The sequence below is a fragment of the Vulpes lagopus genome, chromosome 5 (genome assembly GCF_018345385.1).
Source record: "Vulpes lagopus strain Blue_001 chromosome 5, ASM1834538v1, whole genome shotgun sequence".
NCBI lineage: Eukaryota > Metazoa > Chordata > Mammalia > Carnivora > Canidae > Vulpes > Vulpes lagopus.
Window position 1 is genome coordinate 112,896,094 of NC_054828.1, and position 27,553 is coordinate 112,923,646.

The following is a 27,553-nucleotide window of genomic DNA, read 5'->3' on the forward strand; positions in this document are numbered from 1 at the left end:
TCTTTAAAAAAACAAACAAAAAAAACAAAACTAAACACAGGGTAGCCTGGGTGGCTCAATGGTTTAGCGCCATCTTCAGCCCAGGGTATGATCCTAGAAACGGGGGATCGAGTCCCATGTCGGGCTCCCTGCATGGAGCCCGCTTCTCCCTCTGCCTGTGTCTCTGCCTCTCTGTGTCTCTCATGAATAAATAAATAAAATCTTAAAAAAAAAAAACCCAAACAACTAAAGACAGACTATAACCTTCTAATTAAAGTACTCTGACAAGAACTTTAAATATATTCATAAAGTAAATAGAGTTTATTTGATGTCTGTGTAAATAGGACTTGTTATGGAACAGGAAGAGGTTTTTCCAAAGGGTTAAAATTTATTCAACAACAGAACTTGGTCCTTCCTTTCAGTTTGTCTCAGAATGTGGTTGCCTGAGGTATCACTGTCAGAAGTGATTTCCATCACATGCAAAGTCTGAAAGTCTTTCAGTGGCACTTTCTGTTTCTCTGGAAAACACTTTAACTGCTTTTGGTTGGAACAGGAGGCAAGGTTTTTATCTGCTCACACTCTACTCCATGGGAGCCCAAACACACCCCGCCATTCTCTTGTTTGAATGGTGGCCGCTTGGAAAACAGCGTACAGATGGAGAACTCAACATTAACACACACAAAAAAATGTAGTATCTCTATACGCGCTAACTGTAATTTTGCTTTACAGTTTTTTCATTAAAGAAATATTCTTATTTTTATTATCGCTCCACAAAGAAGTTCTAAAAAACACCTGTAAAAACTTTGAAAAGGCACTCTAAAACCCCAGAATGAAAAATTCTAAAGTATAAATCATGATACGTCTTCTATGATTTACAAATAAGTTCTACAAGCTAGAATTTCTGAATGACTTTGACAGGAATTTACTCAAAGGAACCAGAACACCAGGACTTAAAGATTTTCTATTTTAACCCCAACTGAGTTTTTAAAAAGCTACACGTGTGTTGACAAGCAGGGCCCACACATCACTTGCTGCCACCACTCATGATGAGGTTAACAGAGGGACAGGGATTTGTGCCTGGGATGTGCCAGGCTCCTCCATGCAGCTGACAGAAGGGGTCGCGTTTTGTTTTGTTCCCTGGTATTTTACAGAAAATATACATATGGTAAAAAAATTTAAATGGTACAGGAAGATCTCGAATAATAAGACAATATCCTTTTTTCCCATAGCCCCAAAAATCTGATAACTTCAAAATGATTCTGCAGTCATGTGACTAATTTGCATTATGAAGTGAACCTTGGAGACTCAGTTCTCTGGAATGACGCTGATTTTCTCATGTATTACCTCTGTTACAGAGGAAAGCCATGCAGTCTTCTCCTTCTTAAATAAATCAATTACACAAGCAACATGCACACTGCTCAGAGACGGCCAGTCCGGGCACCTCCTTGGGCTCCACGGGTCTGTTCCTGGCTCTGGACAGTGTCCCTGGCGTCATCCCTGCAAGTCAGGTATCACATTTACTATCAAGGCAATTTCAAAAGTAAGAAAACTTCTCTTAATCAAAACGAGTCATCTGGTCCTTGTAAAACAGAGGCTGAACTCTGCCAGGTTCGTGTTGTCTGGTCGTTAGTAAATAGATAAATATTTTTATTTAACATTGTACAAAAGGACAGGAACCATAGACTCCTAAGCATTCAAGCTAAAACCAAGTCAAACCTTTCCTAGAGAACAAAGGGAAGGTGAGACAGCAGGGACCATGGATGGAAATTCCTCCACATAAACGCCCATCCCAGTGATGGGCAGCTGGGTGCTTCTTCCCCCAGGGGTGCTCTCTCTGGCGAGCAGGAAAGGCTTACAGAGATGGGGCCAGGGCTCAGCCAAGCCCTTCCTGAATGCCTCGGATCCTCCTGGCCAGCTGTACATCCTTCGGGAAGAGAGTAACACGGCCAGCATGTAAGGAGAGAAGATAGGCGTCCTCAAAGAGATGAACTAGAAATGCTTCTGCAGCCTGGGGGCAGAGAGAAGAGTCCAAGGACTGACACCCGAGGGGGCATGGGCTACTTTCTTCTCTCAGAGCCCGCGGTGCTTAGTCCCTGAGGGTTTCTGGGACTGTCTGCAAGACTGCCCACAGAGTGAAGGGGAGCCTGGGAATTCTGCTACCGCCCAACAGGGATCCGGCCTCCACACCCTGGGTGTTCCTTGATGCTCTCTCTAAGGAGGCAAGAATCCTGTGTGGCATGCCTGTCAGCCCTGTGCAATTCCGAATGCCTTTCCCCCGTTCTCACCCAACTGTACCTGGGCCCCCTTCTTACCTCTTGCAGGGCCAACAGGGCCTGGGCTTGCCAAGAGAAGTCCACACCGCGTGTGAATTTAACACATATCTCTCTCACCTGTGAAGGAGTGGGGATGGGGAGCCAAGGGGAGTGGAGTGGGGAGGAGTGGACAATAAAAGAAGAGAGATTCAAGGGAAGGTCGACTCTTTCTATGAGTCTCCAAGAATCTTCATTTCTGTGATACCTCTGTGGTCCTTAATCTTAGGACCTAACTAGTAGCTGATGTCCATTCCCTGGAGCTTAGGAATTGGCATGTCTCCCCTATTGGTGGTGGGGAGAGAAGGAGGCAATCTCCTAGGGTAGGAAGATGGATAATAGCATGGATGGATGAGATGGTTCCTATTTATATAATCAAAGAGTACAGTTTCAGAGGTGGTAGGGTTTAGAAATTAATTCCATAAAGAACCAGAAGGTGTCCTTGGTGGGCTCATGGTTTCCAAAGATGGAGAGTCCTCAGTCCTCTGGTTAGAGAAGAGGTCCCTTAGCCTTTTGGGCAAGAGATGACAGGGTCCCCACCACCTGGGAGATTTAAAGAAAGGAGGTAGCATGGGGGCGGGTGGAACTCACCAGGCGGCTGAAGGGGTTCTTCCTTAACAACAGGTTTGTACTCTTCTGAAGCTTTCGGATCTCCTTCAAAACCAGATGTTTTCGGGAACCAGGGTGACGGGAAGAAGTGCCTGAGCAAAAGAGTTGGGTCATCAAGTACAGTGGTCAATGGGAGATGCCTCACAGCTTGGCTGAGATAGGCAAACTGTCAAATCACTAGTCTCTGTTAAGTTGCACAAAAGCAGATTTCACCCCTTTCACGAAGATGGTGCCGAAGGCGAAGAAGGAAGCCCCTGCCCCTCCCAAAGCCGAAGCCAAAGCAAAGGCTTTGAAAGCTAAGAAAGCGGTGCTGAAAGGCGTGCACAGTCACAAAAAAAAGAAGATCCGCACCTCACCTACATTCCGAAGACCCAAGACCCTGCGTCTCCGAAGGCAGCCCAAATATCCTTGAAAGAGCGCCCCCAGGAGAAACAAGCTTGATCACTATGCCATCATCAAGTTCCCCTTAACTACTGAGTCAGCCATAAAGAAAATAGAAGACAACAACACACTTGTGTTCATTGTGGATGTCAAGGCCAATAAGCACCAGATCAAACAGGCTGTGAAGAAGCTCTATGACATTGATGTGGCCAAGGTCAACACCTTGATCAGGCCTGATGGAGAGAAGAAAGCATATGTTCGACTGGCTCCTGACTATGATGCTTTGGATGTTGCCAACAAAATTGGGATCATCTAAACTGAGTCCAGCCGGCTATAAATCTAAATATAAATTTTTTCACCATAAAAAAAAAAAAAAGCAGATTTCAGTCTATCGTTTACTATCATTATCTTCAGCAACTGTTGAACAGCAGAGAGTTGCTAAATAAATATTGGTTGAATGAATGAGTCATCCTTTGAGGATCTTACCTTCAATAATGATCCTTTAAGGGTATTATCTTAAATGCCAATTCTTCATTAAGACTTTCCTGATTAAAAAAAAAAAAAAAAAAAAAAAGACTTTCCTGATTCCCAATTGCTTCTAAATTGATTCATAAAGGCTTTCCTGATTCTCAATTGCGTCCAAACTGATAGGTCACCTCCCTGCTCTGAGCCCCACGGTACTTTGGGCATCTCTCCTATCTTTCCCATCTAGATTGGAAACTCAGTTATTTTGTGTTTAAGTCTTTCTTTTCTTTTCTTTTTTTTCTTTTTTTCTTTTTTTTTTTTGAAAGACAACAACTTTTTTTTAAAGAGCTGGAACGAATCTGTGAGGTTTTCAAGCACAGTTCCCTGTCTCAGTTATCCTGAGGCCCAAAGAGGTGAAGACAATTGGCCAGAGCTTATTTGTGGCCAAGGAGATGTGCATAACTTGGTGCCCGTGTTGGGTCACCAGGCTATGGAGCCAGAGCCTTTGGCTCAAAGCCTGGTTCCAAAAACAACAAAAAAGAAAAAAAAAATCTTAAAAATACTCCCCAAAGTATAGGTCAAAAAAGCCAAACTCTGATCTGAGATTAAAAACACAAGAATACAAAACAAAGTCAAAGAGGAAACTTAATGGATATTGACTATTTAGAAATGAATCAAAAGTCTACATCTCAAAACTTATAGCTAAATGGTACTAGAAGAAAACATACAGGCTCAAGATTGATTCTCCATTAGAAAAGGAAAGCATTAAAAGACACCTAAATATTCAACTCAAGTGTCAGGAAGAGAATTATTAAATTAAACCAAAAGCAGATAACCAAATATTCAAGATAATAAACCAAACTAATGAAAAAGAGAGTAAAACAAAGAATAGTTCTCTTGCTGGATAATTAAAACCAAGGACCCAAAAAATGAATGAACCTCTCATAAGCTGAGCAAAGAATAAAAAAAGAACTACATGAAAACTTACTTTTTTTTGTTTTTTTTTTTTTTAAGATTTTATTTATTTATTCATGAGAGAGAGAGGCAGAGGAAGAAGCAGGCTCCATGCAGGGAGCCTGATGTGAGACTCGATCCCGGGACTCCGGGATCACGCACTGGGCCGAAGGGAGAGGCTCAACTGCTGAGCTGCCCAGGCATCCCGAAAACTTACATTTTGAAGAAGAAAATTAATTTCAGAAATGTTACTCAAGGTCCAGCCAAGGAAAAAGGAGCCACACCAAGTAGTAATTCCACATTGGGGGTGGGGGATTTATTAGTGAACTAATTACAGACTCTTAGAAGAGCTGCACGAGTAAACAGGTGACAGGGAGGCAACCCAGAGATGCTTGTGCTCCGCAGCTGGCACTGGAGACATTATCTCTGGGTAGGGAATGTGGGCCAGAGAAACAGGCCAGTGTCCAGGGGACTGGTGACATTGAGGAGAAAGGAGGCGGCTCCACACTCAGGAGCCATGCTCCCCACCCCACTGGTCGGCAATCCACAGTCACTAGGAGGCAGCCTTTAATAGACAGACATGGCAGTCACAGAAAATGGAAGGATGACCACAACCCAATCTCCCCAATGTGAGAAAGACAATGCCATGAAAGGAAGGAACCAAACTCAATAAACAAAATGACCAACACTGGAGGAATCGGAGTTAACAGGGAAAAAAGTGACTCTGAGAAAAACATGTGTAATAAATAACCTCAGAGGAGTAGGAGATGTGAAACCCAGGCCACAGAATAAGCAGTAATGAATGTAACCAACCAGAGAGATCATGGGGAAGAACTGGGGTTAGATGTTCAAGAGTTGGGTCTTGCAGTGTCAACATAAGGAATTGGTATTTTTAATCCCAATGTCATGGGAAACTGTGGGAGAGTTTTAAGCAAGACAGAGAGGAGATCTGCTTACCTTTTATTTACTTATTTTTTAAAGATTTATTTATTGGGGCTCCTGGGTGTCTCAGTTGGTTAAGCATCTGACTTCGGCTCATGTCATTATCTCAGATGGAGCCCCCTGTGGGGCTCCTTGCTCAGGAGGGAGTCTGCTTCTCCCTCTCCCTCTCCTCGTCCCTCCGCCTGCTCGTTCTCTCTCTCTCTCTCAAATAAATAGGGAGAGAGCAGAGGGAGAGGGAGAATCTTAGGCAGACACCATGTTGAGCACAGAGCCCACCCGTTGTGGGGCTCCATCTCACAAGCTTAGGATCAGGATCTGAGCCGAAACCAAAAGTCAGATAGTCAATCGGCTGCGCCCCCCAGGCACCCCAATCTACTTACATTTTAACAAGGAGTCCAGCTGCAGAGTGAGGAAAGAACTGAAAGGGACAAGAGTAGAAGTGAAGCAGCAGCCAGGCCAGGATACTGGTGGTGGGGACTGGTGGGTGGGAGTAGAGCTGACAAGTGGTGTGATTCAGGTTTTGACTTGGAGGCAGAACTGCCTGGACCTACTTGTGTATGGGGATATGAGAAAAGAATGTCTCACAGGTTTCTGGCTTGCACAACTAGAGTGTGCTGTGCCATTCACTGAAGTGGGGGAAACTGGGCACGAAGAGGTTGGAGGGAGTAACCCAAAGTTTGGTTTTATTTATTTTTTAAAAATTTTAAAAGATTTTATTTATTCATTTATGAGAGACACACAGAGAGAGGCAGAGACACAGGCAGAGGGAGAAGCAGGCTCCCTACTGGGAGCCCAATGTGGGACTCCATCCCAGGACCCTGGGATCACAGTCTGAGCTGAAGGCTGACCCTCAACCACTGAGTCACCCAGGTGCCCCCAAAGTGTGGTTTTAGACGTGCTCCACTGACATACCCCAGAGCCCACAGGTAGAACGGCAGCTAGGTATGGGGGGATCTGGAGTCAGAGGAGAAATCTGGGCTAGAGATACAAATGTGAGCACTGTTGATGCAGGAGTGGTATGCAAAGTCCTGGGAAGGGACGAGACCAACCAGAGAAGGAAAGGAGGAGGAAGACAGCAAGAAGTCCAACGTCAAGTTGTTGCGGGGAGGTGGCACAGGCAGTAAAGGACACTAGATTGGAACCGCAGTGTGTGACAAGGGGATAGAATGTTTCTAGCAGGAAGTGGCTCCCTTGTGTCAAATGCTTCTGAGAGCAAGAAAAGGACATGGACAGGTCTATTGGATTTAGCAACATTAAAGTAGCTGGTGACCTTGACAAGAGTACTTCGAGTGCACTAGAAGGAGGGGAAGTAGTTGTGGGGAGCCAGACTAGGTTCACCCAGGCTCCAGGGAAGCCTGGGAAGAGGGGAAACACACACGTGTGGTCTTAAGTCTGGCTATTTAAAAAAAGGTAGCTATGAAGGGCACTAGAGAAATTGGGAGTATGAGAGACAGAGATGTGGGGACAAGAAGCACCCCTGCTCTTTGTCTCTGATCAGAAAGAGCAGAGCACATTTGTGGAATGCCAATGTATGTAAGGAGCATGAACTGAATTCCAAGAGCAAGTGGAGAGGACAACAGAAAGCCCAGTGAAGGTGAGAGAAAAATAGGACCAAGAGCCCATGTAGGAGTGAGTGGCTTTTGATAGAAAGGGGAGACGAGGGGTCTCTGCTGTGAGAAAAAAAGGGGAATCCAGTCTGGGGGCTTCCTTAAGTGAAGCAAGCACATGACAAGGTCATTATCAACTGAGAGCGAGTTGGGAGGCTGGAGTTGTAGGAATTTGAAGAAAAAGGTATGGAATAGTCAATGGGGAGAATGGAAAAGCAAGACTGCCAGACAAGCGCAGGAGGACTGCCAGGAAGTGCTGAGTGTGTCCATGTGAGATAAAATCTTTAATTTAACCAGGAATACAAGGATGCTTCTACATTGAAGAGTAACAGCAATGGCATACTTAACAATATTCGTGTTAAAATTAGAAACAGGGGGGCAGCCCCGGTGGCGCAGCGGTTTGGCGCCGCCTGCAGCCCAGGGTGTGATCCTGGAGACCCGGGATCGAGTCCCACACCGGGCTCCTTGCATGGAGCCTGCTTCTCCCTCTGCCTGTGTCTCTGCCTCTGTGTGTGTCTCTCTCATGAGTAAATTAAAAAAAAAAAAAAAAAAAGTTAAAAAAAAAATTAGAAACAGGGGTGGAGGGCAGCCCCCATGGCGCAGCGGTTTAGCACTGCCTGCAGCCTGGGGTGTGATCCTGGAGACCTGGGATGGAGTCCGACGTCGCACTCCCTGAATGGAGCCTGGTTCTCCCTCTGTTTGTGTCTCTGCCTCTCTTTCTCTCTCTGTCTCTATGAATAAATAAATAAAATCTTTAAAAAAAATAAAAAAAAAAAAAAAAGAAAGAAAGAAACGGGTTGAGGTCGCCTGGGTGGCTCAGTTGGTTAAGTGTGGGACTCCTGATCTCAGTTCAGGTCTTGATCTCAGGATTGAGAGTTCAAGCTCCACGTTGGGCTCCACACTAGGCATGGAGTTTACAATTAAAAAAGAAAGAAAAGAAATGGGCCAAGGGTGGCCAAACCACTTCTCTTATTTCAATACTAATCTCAGGGCTTTACTAATCCAACACACTAAGAAATAAAATATAGAAAAGTGAAAAAGATTCGAAAGTCCTTATTTGCAGACAATAGCCTATTTAACCATTTCAGTTGAAGCAATTGAACAATAAATTAACAAGAGAATTCAGCAAGCTAGCTGGCTGGATGCAAAGGTTATTAATCTTTAGGTAAGAAAATAACCCATAATACACTTTTTTTTCCCACCCTGCTCTTAACTACATTGCAGGAGACAAGTAAAGCAGTTGTTGTCAGAACAATTCTTGCTTGAGTGGGCCTCCCATCCGCCAGACCACAGAGCGTAGAAACCGAAGACCACAAACTAGTCTTCTTTCCGGACCCATAAATAACCTCAGGAAGGGAACAAGGTGAGAGCGCTCTACTTGAGGCCCAACACCACCACTCACTGAAGAAACATACACACACCCCAACACCTGGAAAGGCAACTTCTGAAAGTAGAACCGTTTGAAATTGTCACAAAAAGCTGCCAATAATTCTGCAGTTTAAAAAAAAAAGAAAGCACAAACACTTAAAAAAAAAATCCTGTCTGCTGGAGCAAGCTGTGTGACCTTAAGTTACTTGGTCTGCCTGCGCATCAGTTTTCTCATCTGAAAAATGGGCACAATGTAAAGTTGAGCTAAATCACCCAAGCAGCGGAACGCAATGCCTGGTAGGGGTTAGTACTCGATAAACGCTACTAGTAGTAAGACTTAGTATTAGGTGCCAGGCCGCCTGGGCCATCCTTTCTGCTCCTCTAACAGCTTTCCCGGGGCCCTTGCGGGGCCTGGAACTTGGGCCGGGCCCGAGCAGGTGCTGTAGGCCGCACGGCTTTGCCCGCCAGCAGGGGAGCGCCGGCCGGAAGTCGGCAGATTCGGACCCGGGGTCCGCGCGCGAGCTCGGTCTTCCGGTCCGTGGAATGGGCACCTGGATGCGGCCGTGCCCACCTCACGGCCAGGGAGCGGGGAGGCCGGCTGCGGCCCGTTACCTAAGGAGGGGCCCCGCCGGGGGGCGCTGGGGGCCGGGCTCGCGGGGCGCCTCTTCGGGACTTCGGGCTTGCGGCGCGGGCCCATGGCGGGCGCCGGGCGTGGTGGCCCTGCGGCTCCTTCTCCGCCTTTGGGGTCCGGGGACCGAGGCTGGCGTCCTGCGGGAGCCCAGGACCAGGAGACTGCTCGGCCGGGCCCGGCGCCGCCTCGGTTCCAAGGACCCGCTCTGTCGATTACACTCGCGGCGTTTTTTAAAACCCGAATTCGGCAACTCTCAGTGGCTGCTTCTGGAACGCCCCTGGCGCAGAGCGACTGCGGGGGGGACCAATGAGAGCACAGGCCGGAGGCCCGGCGCGCGCGGCGATTGGAGGAGAGAACGGGGATGTCGCGGACGGCGGTATGAACCAGCCAATGGGAACTTGGAGAAGTGAAAGGAGGCGGGAGCTTGCGGCCGTGCTGTTTCGAGGGATCGGACGGTTGTCCTCAGTGCCTCGTGGTTGAAAAAAGGAAGCGCTGTTCTGAAGATGTAGGTGGTGCGCTTGTAGAGCGCGTTCCTCAAGACAAATCACTGCTCGGACATTTTATGTTTTGTCCTATCAGCCCTGACGTGGCTTTTAAAGATGAGGAGACAGACTTACAGAGAATGTGGCCCTTCCAGGGCCACCCCACGAATACGGCCCAGAAGCCAGTCTGACGGCATGAACGTTATCGATGGCTAGGGTCGTGGGACAGCCAGGATCTGACGCTGTCGCTGTCGTCTGGGATCACACTCCCCAGCAGTGCAGTAGGGGCCTGTAGGGAAACTGCCCCTTCCCTTCCTGTTGGGAGGTCACACACATTCCGGTCAAATGTACATCTGTGTAGTTAGAATAAAGATTTATTTTCTGCACTTCGTTCTCTTGCGTTTTCTAAATGTTCTCCAGTTAACGTGTATTGTAGTCAAGGAAGATGTCATTACAGAATCAGTGATTTCACGGAACCCTTCTTCACTGGTGCAACCATAGTGGAAAACAGTATGTTGATCAGCCAAAAACATCAAATGTAGAATTACCACACGACCCAGCAATTCTGCTTCTGGGTATACAAAGAACTAGAAGCAGGGACTTGAACCTATTTGTATTTGTACGCTAATGCTCACAGTGATGTTATTCACAACTGAGCCCCAAATGAATAAATAAAATGTGGTGCATACCAACAATGAAATATTATTCAGCCTATTATTCAGAAAGTTAATTCTGACATGTTACAAGGAAAAACCTTGAAGGCATTGAGGTAGGCAACATACAAGATACAAAAGGAGAACTACTGTAGGATTCCACTTACATTAGGTGCATAGCCAAATTCACAGAAAGTACGATGGTGGTTGTCAGGGGCTCAGGGGAAAGGGTTAGTGTTGCATGTTGAATGGCTGTAGAGTTTGTTTGGGAAGATAAAAAAGTTCTGGGAATGGATGGTGGGGGTGGTGGGACAACAATGTGAATGTATTTAATGCCACCGGACACTTAATAATGGTCAAGATGGTTTTCTGTTGTATTTTACAACTTTTAAAAAGAGGGAAAAAAGAATGAAGGAAGAAGGAAAGAAAAGGGAAGCAGCTGTATGGGGGGGGGGGGAGGGATACTCCGTGGGTCCACTGTGATGGGGGGTGGGGTGAGAAGTCTGGTACTCTACTGTCTACAAATAGTTCTCACGCCTTAACAGTCTAAAAGGCACAGCACCATATGGGTGCCTGCCCACCTCTCTGACCTGGTCTCTGGCCACCTTTAGCACAGCATGCTTATTGCCAGGCATACTGGTCTAGTTACCTGCAGTTCTCGAATACATCACTTACATGTTTCTGTGCTTCTTACAAGCTGTTCCTTTTTCCTGGAATACCCCTACTATCCCATCCTGCCAGCCTGGGAGACTCCCGCCCTTTCTCTACCAACCAGCTCCAGTGGCGCTCTCAGAGTTCTAGTTCTAGAGTTCCCTGTAAGGCCTCCTTTGTATCTCATACAAAGGGCCTCTTATGCACATCACGCTGTGCTGGAATTTTCTTTACACATTTGTCTCCTGTTTTTCTTTCATGGATTCACAGCCCTTGGAGCACATCCGTTCTCAATACAGTTGGCTAAATTCTGGGATTGTAATCCTTTACCAAAGATTTTTTGACAAGTGTTCTTGATGAAGATGGGTGATTTATAACTTTTACAACTAGGGGAAATCCCCTGCTGACCTTAAGGTTGGAAAGCATGTAGTCAACAAAAAGGCCAAAGGGGCTCTTGGCCAAGGTGAATATGAAAGAATGAGGTTAACCTGTAAGCCGGTCAGGGAGGTGTACATATTTAGTAATGCTCAGAACTTCTCCTTTTTATAGGTAGCTTAGGCCTTGAGAGAGAAAATGACTCGTCCAAGGTCACCCAAAGTAGAAGTGGGGCTGAGAACACAGCTCTCTGACTTCCGATTCTACTTTTTCTATACCAGGTGGCCCTTTGCTCCACTTCTGACCTTATCAGGAGTCAGAGCTCTGACCTCTTCGAGTGCGGTTTGTTAAACCAGCAGAGACCTTTGGACAAAGTGAAGGCAGATGGAATTACCTGGTAAGGTCCTAAATTTCTGCCTTGTGGGCAGATTTCTGGTGGAGGAGCCCCAGGGCTACCCTGGGTTCTGGATGGCAGTCCTACAGGAAGCCCCTGCCCCAAGACCACTCTGCAAGGGACAGGGACTGAACAATCCACTCTGATGCATGTGCTTTAAATTATACAGTCTTTGAAGTGATGTTTACAGAAGCTCGCAATCGGTTAGTTCTGATTTTACAGAGGTTCAGAACCTCCCCACCAAACTTCCACCATTCAGAACCCTCTTACTCCACTGAAAACATCCTCCACAACCTTCCAGCCTCAGCGAGAGTGGGGGTGCTTACTTTCTCATCCACATGACCAGCAAGGCCTCTCAGACCTACCCTCCAGAGCATCCCTCAAATGACAGGAGAGCGAACACACCTCTAGGGGCTGGGAAGGCACCTCCTGTCAGCACAAAGTATTATTGAGGCATCTAGTTTTGTCTTAAAATAGATGTGAATTTTACATTCTCCTCAATGACGGTATAGTTTTTTCTTTCCATGATGGTGTATTTTAATAAAACATTTCCTTCCCTCTGAGTAAAACTGATGCTCTGTGCTGTGCCTCTGCTGGGACTTCCACGCCCTTGGCAGACGGCCCTGGTGGCCAGTGCAGTCTTCCACAACACTCCTGTGTGTTGGCATTTACAGGCACCTTCAATTTATTATCTTATGTAATTTTCAAGCTCACCCTGCAAGATGGAGGCTGGCTTTCCCATTTTAGAGATGTGAAGATCCAAAGCTCCAGAGGTAAAATGATTTGCCTGATTTGGTGGCAGGCCTGATATATTTAATCCTTGTGCAACTTCCCTCTCATTTAAGGGGGAAAAAAAAGGCCACGCTCCCAATTTCCCTTTTGTCTTAACGACATTTTAAGGCCCCAGTTTTTTTGGACAAGGCAGCTATAGTCCCCACCATGCTTACCCTCCATTTCCCTCTTCTGTGGCACACACTGTGGCCCACGGAAGCTCAGGGGCCCCTGAGACGCAGAGCTGGAGGCATGGAGAGGCCCTCTTCTCCCAACAAACTGTAATAACCTGCTGATTCCCACACAGCCTAAGGGCTTTGCTTGTCAAAGATCCCTTCCCCCAGAATCTATTTTAAGGAAGGCATTTGGTGTTTTGTTTTATGATTGAGCTGCCCAGAAAAATGGACTGAGGCTCCAGAAACTGCCACGGAGTGAGGAACTCCGTAAGGAAGGACTGCTTCACTCCCTGGGCCCCCCAATGCCAGTCCCCTCTCTTCAGGGTGGGGAGGACAACAGCACATGAAGCTTTTATTCCGGCCTTGGGAAATGTACCCCAAAGACCCCAGGGAGACCTGTACGGTGGGTGGGGCTGGAGGTCTGGAATCAGGCAAACCTAGCTTGAAATCCTGGTTCTGTGAGGAAGTCAGTTAACCACCTCTGGGCCATGGCTTCCTCATCTAAACCCACCTGTGCAGGTTGTTACACCAGAGGATTAGTGTTAAGCATTTAGCTCATGTCTAGGAGACCAGAATTCCTCTAAATGGTGGAGTCCTGGCAAATTCATTACCCCGGAGGGATATCTATGGAGTCAGGTTGCTGGGAGTACGGCTGAAGTCCAGATGTGCTCTGGATCCCAGCCTGCAGCAGATCACGAGGCTGCTCGGCCAGAGTCCACTGCAGAAGTGCCCTCTTGTAAAACCACTTACATCTCTGGGCCTCAGTCTTTTCATCTTTAAAATGGAAGGTGAAGAGTTCATCAAAGCTGCTCTGAAGAGCTGCTTGGAATTCCCCGTCATCTGTCCCAGGCAGGGAGGCCTTCAGAGTGTGGTAGCCAAGACACCAATGGGGAGGAGGCACAGAGGGTAGAGGAGCCTTTGCAAAGAATGGGCTCCTCCTTTCCCACAGAATGGGCCCAGCAAAGGCTGGGAGGCACCGAAGCCACAACATCTGCATCTTCTGCTTTTTAGACAAGGACTCCAAGGCCCAGGGCCACTAGGTAAGGGGCTGGGGGACATCTGCTGAGTTTGTGCACAATTTAGCTAAGACTTAGGTCTCCAAGACAGGGTTGGCGAATAACTTGTAGTTTTAGAAAACATGGCGCTTAGGTCTGGTTTGAATTTGCTCACTGACCTCTCTTCTCTGGAGAACCAAATTTAGCTTATGTTTTAGGAGGAAACCTTACAGTTGTTAGTTCCTGCAATTCCACTTCATGATTTAGGGCTAGTGCTGCAGGAGGGGCTTTGGGGGTTGAGGGGAGCCTGGCAGGGGTCGGTCACTGTGCTCAGGCCTGTGGGGGTTGCAGGGGGTGGTGACAAATGAGGACCCGGGTGTCTGGTCATCTCCTGTGGCAGCAGCTGCCCTGGGAGGGGGAAGGGGCGTTGGGGAGGGGTGGGGTGAGGCCTTTGGGAACAGGACACGGGAGGCTCACCAGCCTATGTGGCCTTGGCCTCAGGGTGGACAAGGTGCATCCAGGTAGCAGCGGAGAACCCACGAGAGGCTCAACTAGCATCATTGATGGGAGTCCGGGAGCCACCGAGCAGTCTCTCATGCTCACCCTCTTCTGCCGGGGGCCGGCCCCTGGCCAGGCGGGTGAGCAGTGGGCGGTGCAGCCCATTGTAGAGGGCAGTGCCTGTCAGCAGGATGAGGAAGCCCAGGATCTGCAGAGGGTGGAAGGCCTCCCAGCCCAGCGCCAGGCTCAGCGCCCAAATGACAATGGTACGCAGGCTGTCCAGCACCATGCGGGTAGTGGCGCTCAGTTCCTTGGTGACGCTGATGCCCGCGAAGTTGAAGAAGGCGATGCTGCTGATGTTGCCCAGCAGCGCCAGGGCGATGAGCGGTTGTCGGCCCACCTGGCAGAAGGCGTCCAGCGCGTCCTCCAGCGTCCCTCGGGGGCTTCCACTGAAGGAGCCGGCAGGGATATAGTACATGGGCACCAGCAGCAGGGAGAGGATCACGAAGCCAAAGAGGCCTGTGGGAGTGGAAGAAGCATGCTGCACCTTTTGTTTGGCCCCCACGCCCCCACCCCCCCACCGGCAGCTCAGCCTGCCCAGCAGGGGCTCCACTGGTCTCCCTCCCGGCCAGCGCCCCCGTCCTGGGGCACCTCACGCCAGCTCCTCCCTGTCGGGGCCTGGAGCTACCTGTTCATCTGGAACTCACGGTGGCCTACTGAGGGGGCTCCAGCTGCCCTGCTCCACTATAATCATATTTTATAATCGGAGCAAGGATAAAAACTACATTTTATATCATGACCTGTATATGTATGCACAGGCACATACACATATGCACACTTTCACAAAACAGTGGCTATCTTTACAATGTTCTCTGGCACTTTTAAATTCCATTGTATTCATTTACAAAAGAATGGCAGCTGTGATGGTGACACTGCTCTCACAAGCGTGGAGAAACATGGTTTTCTAATCCAGGGTCGCTGGTCTGTGACCAGGAGTGGACTAGAATGTAAATCAATGCACTGCTTCATTAAGAAAGTCTTGCTAGGGAAAAAAAGAGTGGATGCAAACAATGTGCTTGATGACATAGTGGATCGAGATGATTAACGCTGTGCCAGAAGCCCGTGGCGCGCACACGGCTCCCCGATTGATCCACAGGCCATGCTTGGCTAGTGCTGCTCTAATCTGCCTGCTGGTTTCATATTTTTAAATGGGTAGTTAAAGGTTTGGTAGTTACCTTCCCGCTCACAAACTTGTGGTGGTTCCTCCCTGTCTGTCATTGACAATCTAAATCCGTTTGACATTCAAGGTTCTCCATAAGACCCTGACCTATTCAATTCCTGATCACTGTCCCAACGTCAAATCTGTAAGTCACCCAACTACTCCTTACTGGTTTCGATACTCATGGCCAGCTCCCCACATCCGTTCCTTCCTTCCCACTCTTGTTGCAGCTCGAACATACCTTCCCTGTCCTGAAGACCCTCAGATGTGCTTGGCAAGTGAAGCAACCCTTGAGCATAAGTGGTCTGAGCTCAAACGCACCATCTGGTCCTTCCTCGCTGGCCAACTCCTCTAGAGTGGGGTGCTCATTCCCTTCATCCTCGACCTCATCCCCCCCCAGCTCCTGGGTCAGAATCTGTCAGCATACACGTGAAGGGATGAGCCCCTTCCCCTCTCCCTATGGGTGAGGGCACCATGCCCCGCATTCCTACTTGTGCATCTCCTCCACATGCTAGCATTGTGTGGGTGCCGTCGCAGCAGTACCTTGCTCCCCAGCCCCTGGGCTCACATACCCTCAGTGCCAACTGCCCGCAGTGGGTGAACATTATGCCTGTAGACGAACTTCTCCTCGAGCACCATCTGGATGGAGACAATGATCTGGGCCATGATGATCAGCAGGTCCCCTGGGGGGAAATGAGAACCATGGTGAGATTGGGCCGTATGGGGTGGGGGTGGGGGTAAGGGATGGAGCACGGCCATAGAGCTGTTGGCAGGGTGGTGGGCTCCATGCTGGAGTAGACGGCTCCTACAGGGACATGGTCACCCCCTGAGCCCCTGACTTTTGTAGGGCACCACATGGTTCACGAGACAGTCATGACAGCCCCTTGCCTGGTCTCCTGGCTCCTGGGGGGTGGGGCAGGCCAGCAGAGCAAGCACTATTACCACCCTGGGCCAAGCCTCCAGAAGATCCAGGGGCCCACCTGGGCCTGTGACTGGAACAACAGGATTATAAGCATGTCTTCTGAGGTGCACAAGACTTTGCGATGGACATTTCTGGTTTAGTCCATCCTCAGGACCAGAGGGATCCTGTCATTATAGAACAGGCTTCTGTCTGGTTTATGTGTCAAGTTACAGGTAACCAGACAAAAGCAGAGCTGCTGTGTGTGGAAGACCAGAGACTACCTCCTAGGTAAGGCCTAAACACCAGAAACATGTGGACAGAAACACTATAAAACCGCCAGGCTTCCTTTCTGGGACAGTGGGGATGATGCCAAGCTGGGTACATAGTAGATACTCAACAGATACTCATTCCCTCCCTCTCCCAGATCCAGGAGTATGTGTACCCAGCAGTATGTGTGTGTTTCTCATGGCACAAACGTCCCTCCTCTGACCTCCCACTCTTTAACTATCCCTTTCTCATGCTGTGTGTGTGCCTTTCTGTGCTCTATCTGGCACCTCGAGAGCAGATGTATGCCCAAGTCCACTGGTCCCCCATACTGCCTCACCCAGGGCCTGGCATAGAGAAGAGCTTGCAGAAGTCTGCTGACTGTGCTGGGTTCCCTGATTGACTGAGGACAGGAGAGGACGGGCAGCCCCTGCGTCCCCAGCCCTCATCGCACCTGTGATCACTTCGCTGAGTTTGTGCTGATCATCATGCTTGCTCAGAAGGTCGGCCAGGCCCACAACCACCAGCCCTGCGATGGTGGCAAGGATGCCCAGCCACTGGCTCAGTGCCAGCCTCCGCCCCAGGAAGGCCACTGAGAATAGGCCTGTGAATATGATCACTGCTCCCCGCAGCATCTGGAAGCTGGAGGCACTCGTCATGTTCAGGGCTAGGAGAGGAGAGACACACGATGTTAGTTGCTGAGGGCCAAGGCTATCTATTCACTGAGGTGCCCTCATGGCTGAAGACCAGCCTTGCACATAGTATGTGCTCAGTAAATCTTGTGTGTGTGTGCACGTGTACGTCTGGGAGGGGGGCAGGGGTGAGGTGAGCCAGGGGAGGGGTGAGGTGCGCCGGGGCAGGGGTTGCTGTTTCACTAGTGCCCCTGCGGGGCCTTCTCAGCATGGCCTGGCTACTTACCCACATACATGATGCTGGTCCCCGTCATGTCGCACAGGGCAGGGGGCAGGAAAAGAAGGGGATTGAAGGGCTGCTGGGGATCCATGCTGGCGTCTGGGTGCCTTGCCGCTCGGCACCGAAGCAGGTAGAAAGCAGCCAGGCAGGAGAACTCTCCCAGGAACATGCCCACCGCCTGCAGGGACAGAACCCTAGAAGTTTACAGCTGGTAGGAGAATCACCTTTGATGAAATCTTAACACAGCCTTTCTTCAGAGGGAAGCTTACCTGTAACTTGACACATAAACCAGACAAAAGCAGAGCTGCTGTGTGTGGAAGACCAGAGACTACCTCCTAGGTAAGGCCTAAACACCAGAAACATGTGGACAGAAACACTATAAAACCGCATAAAGCCTGGTCTGAAAACCAACGATCTAGGCCAATCTGTGGTCAAGTTCCAGATGGAGAAACGGAGGTCCAGAGAGGCTCAAGAACTGACTTCAGGTCACAGAGCAAGTGGCTGGGAGGGCAGGGGCTAAAATATAGGCCTCTGCTTCCCAGTCTGGCAAGAAATTACCTTCCATTTACCTTGTCTGCCTTATCCCAGTGGAGTCTGGGCTTCCCATGGATGCAGAGCAGGTTTTGTTACTGAGGTTGATGTTTTCATCATCCCCAGGGCTGGCCTTACAGCGTCAGGGTGTGGCTGCCCACCGGGACTGCCATAGCCCTCCCAGAGAGGGCTGTGCCCTCTGCCCTCTTCCGTGGGCTCTCACACCCTGGTCTCTGTTCTGATGAGGGAGGGAGGGAAGTGGACAGTTCTTCCCGGTTCTTCCTGAGAGCTGGGAAAGGCTCTGCCCCAGGTCAGGAAGCAGCAGGGTCTGGAGGGGGACACCTGACCTGAGGCCTCCTGGGGGCAGCAGGAGGTGGGGCGGGATAGGGCAGATACCTGGAGGAAGGGATGCTGGAAGCTGTGCTCCTTGCTTCCTCCACAGCCCTGTGCCACGAAGTTGTCTGCCCACCTGCAGTGGAGAGAGAAGTCAAACCTTTGGCAGTGTGCAAGCTCTGCAGCCCCGGACCCTGTGTCTGAGGACATTGCTCCTCTCAATGCCAAGAGGCCAGACTTAAGGGACTTGGACGAGTGTGAGACTCCCTTGCCAAGGGGCCCATTTCTGCAGCACAAAGCCTTCATCTGGGATTGAGGACAGAAAGTGGGGACCTAGATGCCGTTAGCAGAAATGCAGCATTTCTTCACATTGTGAATGTGGCCCCATAGGACCTGTGACTTTGACACACACACAAGTCACCGCTACTGTTATCAGGGCGTTAGAATCCTTGCAGACACCAGGAAGTGGCATTTATACTTGTCGCCTCTACAAAATTACAGTAATTAGACCCACTGCTAATAATTTTTTTGTGTTAAGAAGCATATACACATGCGTTATGGCATCACAAATTGGCTTTTTCAGTGTTTTGATAACTTTATTTTGACATAAGTGGCTTTTTCTGTAATCTGATCCCTTAATCACACATTTAAAAACAATATTCTAGGCTTTACCAGACCATCAAATGGACCCATAGCATAAAAAATATCAGAAGTCTGTGGTTTACAAGGGCCTTTGGACCCTTGGGAAATGACTGGCTGACAAAGACCACCTGGTCACCTTCATAGAACCTGAAAGGTCTGGAGGGTCTTTCTAGCACTGACTGTAAAGCAGGTGGCAAGTCCATGGCACTAGTGGAGTGGCCTCCCAGCCAGCACCCTGGCAGATGGCATAACAGTATGGCATGCTTCCCCAGCAACCTGACACAAGGCCAGAATTCTTCACGGCATAGTGCCCTGGGCAGCTACCACCAATCCTCCTGCACTGTCTGCCATCCATGAACTAAAAGCTCCTGCTCTCCAAATTTCATGTTTGCTTTGTTGGGTTCCTGGGGTCTGGTCTAATCTCTTTTATTTAAAAGTCCTTTATTTATTTATTTATTTAAAAATATTTTATTTATTTATTCATGAGAGACACAGGCAGAGGGAGAAGCAGGCTCCATGCAGGGAGCCCAACGTCCTGGGTCCCCAGGATCATACCCTGGGCCGAAGGTGGTGCCAAACCGCTGAACCACCTGGGCCGCCCCTAAAAGTCCTTTAGAGGGGCACCTGGGTGGCTCAGTGGTTGAATATCTGCCTTTGGCTCAGGTCCTGATCCTGGGGTCCCGGGATCGAGTCCTGCATCGGGCTCCTCAGAGGGAGCCTGCTTGTTCTGCCTTTCTCTGTGTCTCTCATGAATAAATATGTAAAATCTTAAAGAAAAAAAAAAGTACTTTAGATATTTGGAGACTTTCCACCTTTTTTTTTTTTTTTAAGATTTTATTTATTCATGTTGTGTTGAGTCAAGGCAGACCCAGGGCAGTATCTTGTGGGCCTTGGGGCCCTTCCTTCTGCAGCACCCCATGCATAGGTGGTAGCTGTGTCTAAAATACAAGACTCAGGACTTCTTTTCATTTTTTAACTTATTCATGGAGACAGAGAGAGAGAGAGAGAGAGAGGCAGAGACACAGGCAGAGGCAGAAGCAGGCTCCATGCAGGGAGCCTGACATGGGACTCGATCCTGGGTCTCCAGGATCACGCCCTGGGCTGCAGGCGGCGCTAAACTGCTGCACCACCAGGGCTGCCCAGGACTTCTTTTTCTTAAATGACTTTCCTTGCAAAGTCTGTCAAGAGCAGCCACATGGTAGTGCCCAGCCCTACTCTGATGGCTCATTTCTGCAACAAGCCTGAGGTTTCAAAAGGCAAGTGGAAGCCTTTTATTTCCTGTGCTCCGCACAGTGCTGCAAGCCTGGGACACTGGTTGGGGCCTACGTTTGACAAAGATCCTGGCCAGCTCTGGCTTCTCCGTGGCCTGAGTTTGGGGAGGGGAAAAGGGAGCTCTCTGCCACAGCCCGGGCACGGGCATAACGCCTGGACACTGGCAGCAGGAAGGGCAGGCTGAATGGCGAGAGAATTCCTCATCAGCCATGGGGGGAGTTGGTGGGGGGAGACCACATCTACTCATTGATCTGAACATACCCCGGGGCCAGTGAACAAAACAGGTCTATGGCAAATTTAGTTCACAGTGAGTGAGCTCACAGCCGGAGACCCCACCCACCCCAAAGATGCCAAGAAGGGCAGTTAGGAGGGCTTGTGGTTCTAGGGAATGGTGAGAATCAAAGGAGAGCTGAAGGGTGGGGAGGTCTCATGGGTCAGGGGACCAGGTTGTAACCAGTCCCAGTACCAATGGGGCAAAGAAAGCCCCTGCTACAGAAACCATCTGCTCTCTGGGGTCTCATTTCTGTCCAATCTGCTGCAAGTTCTGGCTCTTGGATCCCCAAGCTGGACAGGACATTGGATGCAGGTGAGGGCCACAGACCAGTGGTGTCTGCTCTCCAACTCAGGCTTGCTTTTGCAGAAAGAACACTTTGGGAGGGCCTGGGTGAGGCAACTGAGTGTAACAGAGGAGCATCAAGGAAGAGTAAAGAGGTCATGCCTTACCAGAGTGCAGAACCAACTGCCCCAGAGCAAGTCAGAGATGGAAATTCCGGGAGCTGGAGCCAGGGCTCTTCCAGGAGGAAAGAGAGAGGGCCTGCTAAGCCCATAAAGGTCAACTAGAAGCTTAGGGCGAGGGCATGTGTGGAAGCCCCTTCCTCATCATGGCACTATAGCCAGAGTACATGGCAGGCTCCAGGAGACCCCCAGATCTAATGGTCGAGCCGTCTCCTGGAACTACCCCTGGGCTACTCCCCACACAGCTTACAGTAATGATAACTCACACATCAGATCACTGTGTGTGTTCTAGAGTCATTACCACTTGAGAGGGTGGAAGCCCGGCATCCAGCAATTTCTCTATCTCTGGATCGCCAGCTCCTGGCATACCGAAGCTCAAACATTTTTTTGTTGAGTAAGTGGGATTTCCAGACTCCACCTTGCATATAGGCAAGTACTAGAGTTCAGAGACAATGTCTGCATGAAGCAAGGTGCCACCTGCTGGTGGGACCAGCTGGGCTTGTCCCCAGGAGTGGGCCCCAAGTGTAGAGCTGGTCCTAAGGCTGATTGATGCTGCACTCCCTCTCCTGCTGCTAGGGCCTTCTCTGCTTTCCTTCACCAAGGTGTGGGTATGCCTCAACAAGTTGGGGCTGGCTGTGTTCCCAGCCTGGGAAATGGAGTCTTTTTGTATCTGGATACCTGGGGCAGGCTTGCAGTCCGAAGGATTGGGTGTCGGCAGGCCCAGCCTTCCTTCAGGCAGGGAGGAGTTCAGGCCTGCAGAGATTTGGGGCTGGAGTCAGGCTAAGAATCCTGGTCTTGAAATAGGCTTCAGCTCATTGCATAGGCACAAACAGACCCCAGATAGCATGGAACAAGAGCCAAAATCCAGCCTCAGTTGACTGGTTGATGACAGGCTCCTAAGGTGGGACAGCTGTTTGCAAAAATACTTCACTACATGTTTTTATAAACGCACACTTCACTGCATACTGACTTCATGTCAGGCCTGTGCTGGGCACTTCATGTTCTTCATTTTACATACGGGGACTTGATGGCTTGGGGCAGAGTGGGGGAGAGGATGGGGTTCAGACTCCTATAGTTAACAACGGGCATGTCTAGGGCCCAATCCATCTGCTCAAATTTACATTCAGAAAAGGCAGCAGGATACAAGGAAAGCTCATGACTTTTACGTCTCACAGGTTGGACAAGTTAATTGTTTTATCTATAAAATGAGGATAATAATGCCAACACTGATGAACCATCAAAAGTAATAAATAATATAAGATACAGAAGAGCTGGTGCATGGCAGGTAGTCAGTGAAAGTCTTTTCCTGCCCTTTCTCCCTCCTTCCCCTCTATGAAGCAGGAGTCTCTCCCCTTGTTTTGGGTCAATATGGCCTAGCTCTGCTCCAGCCTGAAAGCTTCTGGGAGTGCATCCATGCTCTGGGCTGAAGCAGAGGTGGCTGGAGGGCCACAGAGCCACAGAATGCTGACACAGAAGAAATTCAACCATCATCTCAGAAAGCTCCTTATTTGACAGACAAAAAGCCAAAGGACACAGGGCTCATCTGGTGCCGAGAAGGGCTAGTCCCCAGGGGTCTCTACGTCCAGTTCCATGCCCCTTCTTCAACACCTGAATTTCTCCCATCACTTTCTTATTCCAAATTCTTCCCATTCCCTTGGCTGTGTTGGAGAGGGGCCAGGTCTGCGGATGGGCCTTCCCTTCTTTCTAGATACTGTTTTCTAAAGAAAAGCCATAGTCTTATGGGCAGAAGGAGGCCTGTGGGGACCCATGAGGGTCAGGCCGATGCTACATCGAGATGCTTTCTGCTGGCAGAGACCAGTTTATGACTTTTTATTAAATTAAAAAAAATTTTTTTAAGTAATCTCTGCACCTAATGCAAGGCTTGAACTCACAATCCTGAGATCAAGAGTTGCACGCTCTACTGACTGAGCCAGGAGACCAGCTTCTTCGAGAAGGGGCTTTGGCAGGCTGGGGGTGAGCTCCCCTTGCTGGGGGTAAGTCACTCTGGCCCCACCAAACTCAAAGCTCAGCATTCGGAGTGGCGCGTGCGGCCACGTGAGAGGGCAGAGGGTGTGGATGGACAGAGGAAGTGGCTGATGTGGCTGCCTCAGAGTGACAGCTGCGTGTCCAGTTCCCTGCAGAATCTCTACTACTTCCTCTGGCACCCCAAGCTTATCAAGCCCAGTGAATCAGCTTCTTTCGCCTGCCTGGGATCTTCAGGAAGGCTGCAGGGCGGCTCCACTCTTTGGGTGTCACAGCAGTTGGTGATAAAGGATCACGAGGCCAGGGTGTGATCTCAGCCCCTCAAAGTCTTACCAAGTCTTCCTCAGTAGATCCTACCTTGTGTCTGGGTAGAAGGAAGGGAAGTCACGGCCATTTTACAGATGAACCTGAGGCTTAGAGAGGCCCAGTGACTCATCTACTCCCATAGCTTCCAAGCCTTGTACTCTTTTCACTCTACACACTACCCCCTGGTTTAAGGCTTTCTGTGGCTGGTGCAGGAACCCCTGTGAAGCAATCACCCCCTGCCAGCTCATGGAACCTAAGGGTGGGGGCAGCCACCAAGGCAAAAGTTAGAGCTGACACAGGAAGGAGAGGGACAGTCCTCCTCTACTAGAGGCCCAGAGGTCCCAGGCCTACTGCTACTTTCCTGGCAGTGTCCCCACATCAGGGGCCAGACGTTGGGAGAAGTCACCCCCTGGCCCTGCTCTGGTGGCATGGGCTTCACAGCCTGCAGCATTTAGAAGGGCATCAGAGCCACAGTTGGTGAGCATCTGCTTGACCCTGGCTCTTTATGTGCAGAACCCCAGGAGAATGGGGCTCTCAAATGGGCAGGACCCCAAACAGGCACTAGTTCAGGCAGACTGCCCTAAGCAGTGCTAGGGGGCGGGGAGAGGAAGATGTTTGATATGCAGGAGATGTATTAGCATCATAAGTAGGTCCTGGCAAGGGGTGAGAAAGCAGCCACTGAAAGGAGAAACAGCCCCTTCACTGCGAAGGGCCCTTTGCCAACGCCCAGAGCCAGGACCAAAGGGCCAGCCTGCCAGGTGGCTTTCTCCTCTGAGTATGTGATGGACCCTTGCCCCCATCCCAGCAAGGACAGGTCTGTCTCCTGCAGCCTACCTGAACCTGCTGAGCAGGCACAGTGCTGCCTCCAGGGGAGAGCTGCCCTGTGGTCCCAGCACAGCAGGTAGCACGTGCTCACCCACTTCCTCCTCCACCAAGTTTCTTCCCTGGACCTGGGGATGGAAACATGTTCCTTTTACAGGCTGGGGAACTGAAAGAGGCTACTGGAGAGGCTAAATGAGAACCTGAACGGCACCCTGGCTCCAGTGGGAAAATAAGTAGGATGACAGCAGGATCCTTTGGGCCAGGACAGTGCTTTGCTGCCCAGCCCCAGAGGGAGGGCACTCTGGTGAGATCCCCAGGGAAGCGGGATTTTGGGTACTGCCAATGTAAAAGGATCGGACTAAAATGCTGAGACCTAGGTTCTGGTCCTCACTTTGACACCAGCCAGCTGGTCACAAGAAGAAACTTCTAATGGATCCTTAAGTATAAATTGTGGGGATTAGGATGGGTGGCTTCTATGTTTCTAACAGCTTTAAATGCCCCCCAAAATGACTAGAGGAGCCCTAGCTCATCTCATATTGATGGTTAAGAGCCTGGATTCTCGAGCCAGATTACTTTGGCTCACATATAGACTCTGCCACTTAATGGCTGAGTTGAAATCAGGCAGGCAATTCCATCTCTCCATACCTCGGTTTCCTGATCGAGGACAAGGAGTTTATCTCCCTCATAGGCTGGTTATGAGAGTTCATTAAACTAACACACAAAAGGTGGCCGCAGCAGGCGCAGGCACTGGTTATGGCAGCTGCTTAGCATATGCTGTGGTCATGTCCTAGTTTGTTGGTCCCTGCCAGAAACTGCAGCTCAGGGTGTGACTTCAAATCGATAGTTCCCACCAGAATGTACACAGCCGCTGTCTCATGTTTTCTCTCCGAGGGCATCCTTCTCATAGTCTGGCTGAGAGGATCCTGCTGTTGAGGATCCAATTCTGGGGCCCACCTGAGATAGGGAGGCTCCAGAGAGGCCCCGCATCAGACAACCTGGCAGTGGACGAGGCCCACATGGGGATCTCTTTCCTGCTTCTCAGGTGGCCTCTGAGGACAAGGCCTCCTGGGGCCCTGGATTCCCCTGGCCTCCTCCCTGACGAAGGAGGAGATGAGTCAGCACGGCTGACCCTAGTGACAACTGACAATCTTGACTCTCCGTGGGGACAGAAGCCCTGGCCGACCTACAGCCACTTTCTAAGCATCTGACTGAGGCCTTGGCTGGTATGACAGATGGACAGATGACTTGTTCTGTTGCATTCAGATCCTGAGATGGGAGCTCTTGTGTTGAATCTCCTTTATAGTTAATGGCTCAGCAAAAGCAGTGACCTTTAGGAGGCCACAGGGCTCAGGAGACCAGCTCAAGATAGCTCAAGGCAGAACCCAACTAGAGACAGGGGGTGGGGGGGTGTCCACCCAGAGCTCCACTTCCTGTGAAGGAGAACACTGTGGTTGTCAAGTGTGTATGTTCTGTCCCCTTCACCTTTGATTTTAAGCATCTCAAATCTTCTCTTGGTTACTTCAAACCTGAGTCCAGTCAGTGCTTCAAACCCTGCAGGTACCTTACACATGTTTGATGAATTGAACAGGATACCTCTCTCCCAGACCTCTCCTCTGGAGCATGTGATCAAACACCTTAAGGAAGAATAAGACATGACTAGTCCCCCGCTCCCCAGGGGTCCTGGAGCACAGCCCAGAGGGTGACTGTGACTCCCCCTTGCTGTGGAGCCTGGCAGGCCCAGAGAGAAGTTAGGTCTGGCTGGGAGAGGGCCATTATCAACTCTTCTCCATATGCATCTTGGAATCGGTTCAGAGAAAGGCCAGGATCTGGGTACTGGGGGTTCTGAGATGGTAAACAGAGAGGGCAGAGCAAGAGACAAAGCACTGCCAAGCGAAGGGGCTGCCTCTTGGGTCTCCTGTACATTATACAGAGGAGGCGATGCTCAACCCCTCAGCCTCATGACAGCCCTGGGTCCTCAATCCCCAAGCTCCTGGGGCCTGTCTTCATAGTCCCACAAAACACCTCACTGTCATGCATCAGAGTTGAGCTGCTCACCTGCCCTCCCTGTCTGGATTAATGAGGCTTCTGTTCTCCCAGGCAGAAATCCTGGAGGGGGTCACTGTCTCTTGATCCTGTGGGTCAGGCCTTATAGCTTCATTCTGCACCTGGTCTCTCCCACCTGTCTGGTCCTTTCCTGCCTCACTGCCCCACCTGCTATGCAGTAGCAGCTTTGCAATAGTCTTCCCTGCACTAAACTACTCTTCAACCTGACCACCAGGTTCATCATAACCATTCCCTGCTCAAAAGCTCTTCTTTGATTGTGGGATAAAATCTGGCCTGGACATTTGGTGCTGGTTACAATACACTTCGATGTGGACTTGCTGTTCCCTGTCTCCACCAAAGTCCACATGTAGAAATCCCACCAAAACGTCAAGGCCCAGCTGTGACCTCTCCTCCACGAGGAGCCCATGGCGGGGTAGCCCCTTCTCTATCCACAGCCGTCCCCGCTCACCGGTTCCTCGGCCCGCATGGCTTCTATTGTAGCGTGTGCACAAGTGCGGGACTGCCCCTTCACCCCACCCCCGCCCACAGCCCCTGGAGGGCCCGGGCTCCAACGCCAGCCTTGGAAGGGGCCGGAGAGGAACTGCTCCAACCCTCCCGTCTAAAGATGAGGAAACTGAGGCGTGGAGACGTGAGGTGACTCGCTGGGATCAAGCACATGGCCATTAAAGCCCAGGCTCGGGTCCTCCGGCCAGGGACGCGGCCATGGTCCGTATTTCCTCGGGCCTCGCACCCCTTGGGGGCCCCAAGACCGCGTGAACCGACCAGAGAAACCGGGCGAGCCGGTGAAGCCGGGAAAGGAGAGCCGAGGAGGGGTAGGGCGAGGAAGGTGCGCGGGGTCACCGACGCCCTCGCGGGCCGCGGCAGGTCCGGCTGAGCCCCCTCCCCTCCCGGCCGGGCCCGGACTCACTTGGCCGAGAGCGTGTTGATGGAGCCGGTGACGAGCATGAGCCCGGCCAGGAACAGCTGGTACTTGGTCCAGGCCATGGCGGCGGATGAGGGGAGCGGGAAACTGCAGGGATCCCCGCGACCTCGACCTCCGCGCTGGCTCCGGGCGGCAGCTCCCGACCCCGTCACCTGGGGGTCTCGGGAGCGAGCGCTTCCGGGCCGGGCGTCACGTGACGCGCGCCGGCCCCGCCCCGCGCCGTGGCCCCGCCCCCCGGGAGCGCGCCGGGCTCCCGAGCGGCTTCTGGGCACGGGCGAATCCCGCGCGCTGGCCCCCGCCGGGGTCTTCCCGTCTGTGAAAGCGGCTGATGGGGAGGTGCCGCGAGAGTGCATTGTGGGTGTCGGAGCGTTCTGTAAACGGTTTAAAGAGATCCAGCCGGATGATGT

The 27,553-nt window shown here is 50.5% G+C and overlaps 2 protein-coding genes across 2 annotated transcripts; both read right to left on the reverse strand.

The window, feature by feature from the left end:
• Positions 1-307: 307 nt before the first annotated feature.
• On the reverse strand, positions 308-9,460 carry CENPA (centromere protein A). Its single transcript, XM_041754306.1, has 5 exons — positions 9,227-9,460; positions 2,880-2,989; positions 2,292-2,369; positions 1,836-1,987; positions 308-1,476 (listed from the first exon to the last, which is right to left on the reverse strand). Exons 1-4 carry the CDS (start codon positions 9,309-9,311, stop codon positions 1,853-1,855), a joined length of 408 nt encoding a protein of 135 aa, XP_041610240.1. The 5' UTR covers positions 9,312-9,460; the 3' UTR covers positions 308-1,476; positions 1,836-1,852.
• Positions 9,461-10,075: 615 nt separating this feature from the next.
• SLC35F6 (solute carrier family 35 member F6) lies at positions 10,076-27,340 on the reverse strand. The gene is made up of 6 exons (XM_041756712.1): positions 27,132-27,340; positions 18,464-18,536; positions 17,543-17,714; positions 17,079-17,291; positions 16,032-16,142; positions 10,076-14,759 (listed from the first exon to the last, which is right to left on the reverse strand). The coding sequence occupies exons 1-6, from the start codon at positions 27,206-27,208 to the stop codon at positions 14,290-14,292; spliced, it is 1,116 nt and encodes a 371-aa protein (XP_041612646.1). The 5' UTR covers positions 27,209-27,340; the 3' UTR covers positions 10,076-14,289.
• Positions 27,341-27,553: the final 213 nt, after the last annotated feature.

Bases quoted from the DNA above. Each gene is read 5' to 3' on its own strand.
- SLC35F6 (XM_041756712.1), bottom strand. From the start codon at position 27,208: ATGGCCTGGACCAAGTACCAGCTGTTCCTGGCCGGGCTCATGCTCGTC. The intron at 17,292-17,542 runs GTAAGTAGCCAG...CTCCTCTCCTAG, and splicing joins GACCAGCATCATGTATGTGG to CCCTGAACATGACGAGTGCC. The intron at 14,760-16,031 runs GTATGTGAGCCC...CCACTCCCACAG, and splicing joins GCGGGCAGTTGGCACTGAGG to GCCTCTTTGGCTTCGTGATC.
- CENPA (XM_041754306.1), bottom strand. From the start codon at position 9,311: ATGGGCCCGCGCCGCAAGCCCGAAGTCCCGAAGAGGCGCCCCGCGAGC. The intron at 2,990-9,226 runs GTAACGGGCCGC...TCTTTTGCTCAG, and splicing joins CCGGCGGGGCCCCTCCTTAG to GCACTTCTTCCCGTCACCCT. The intron at 1,988-2,291 runs GTAAGAAGGGGG...CTCTGCCCCCAG, and splicing joins CCCTGTTGGCCCTGCAAGAG to GCTGCAGAAGCATTTCTAGT.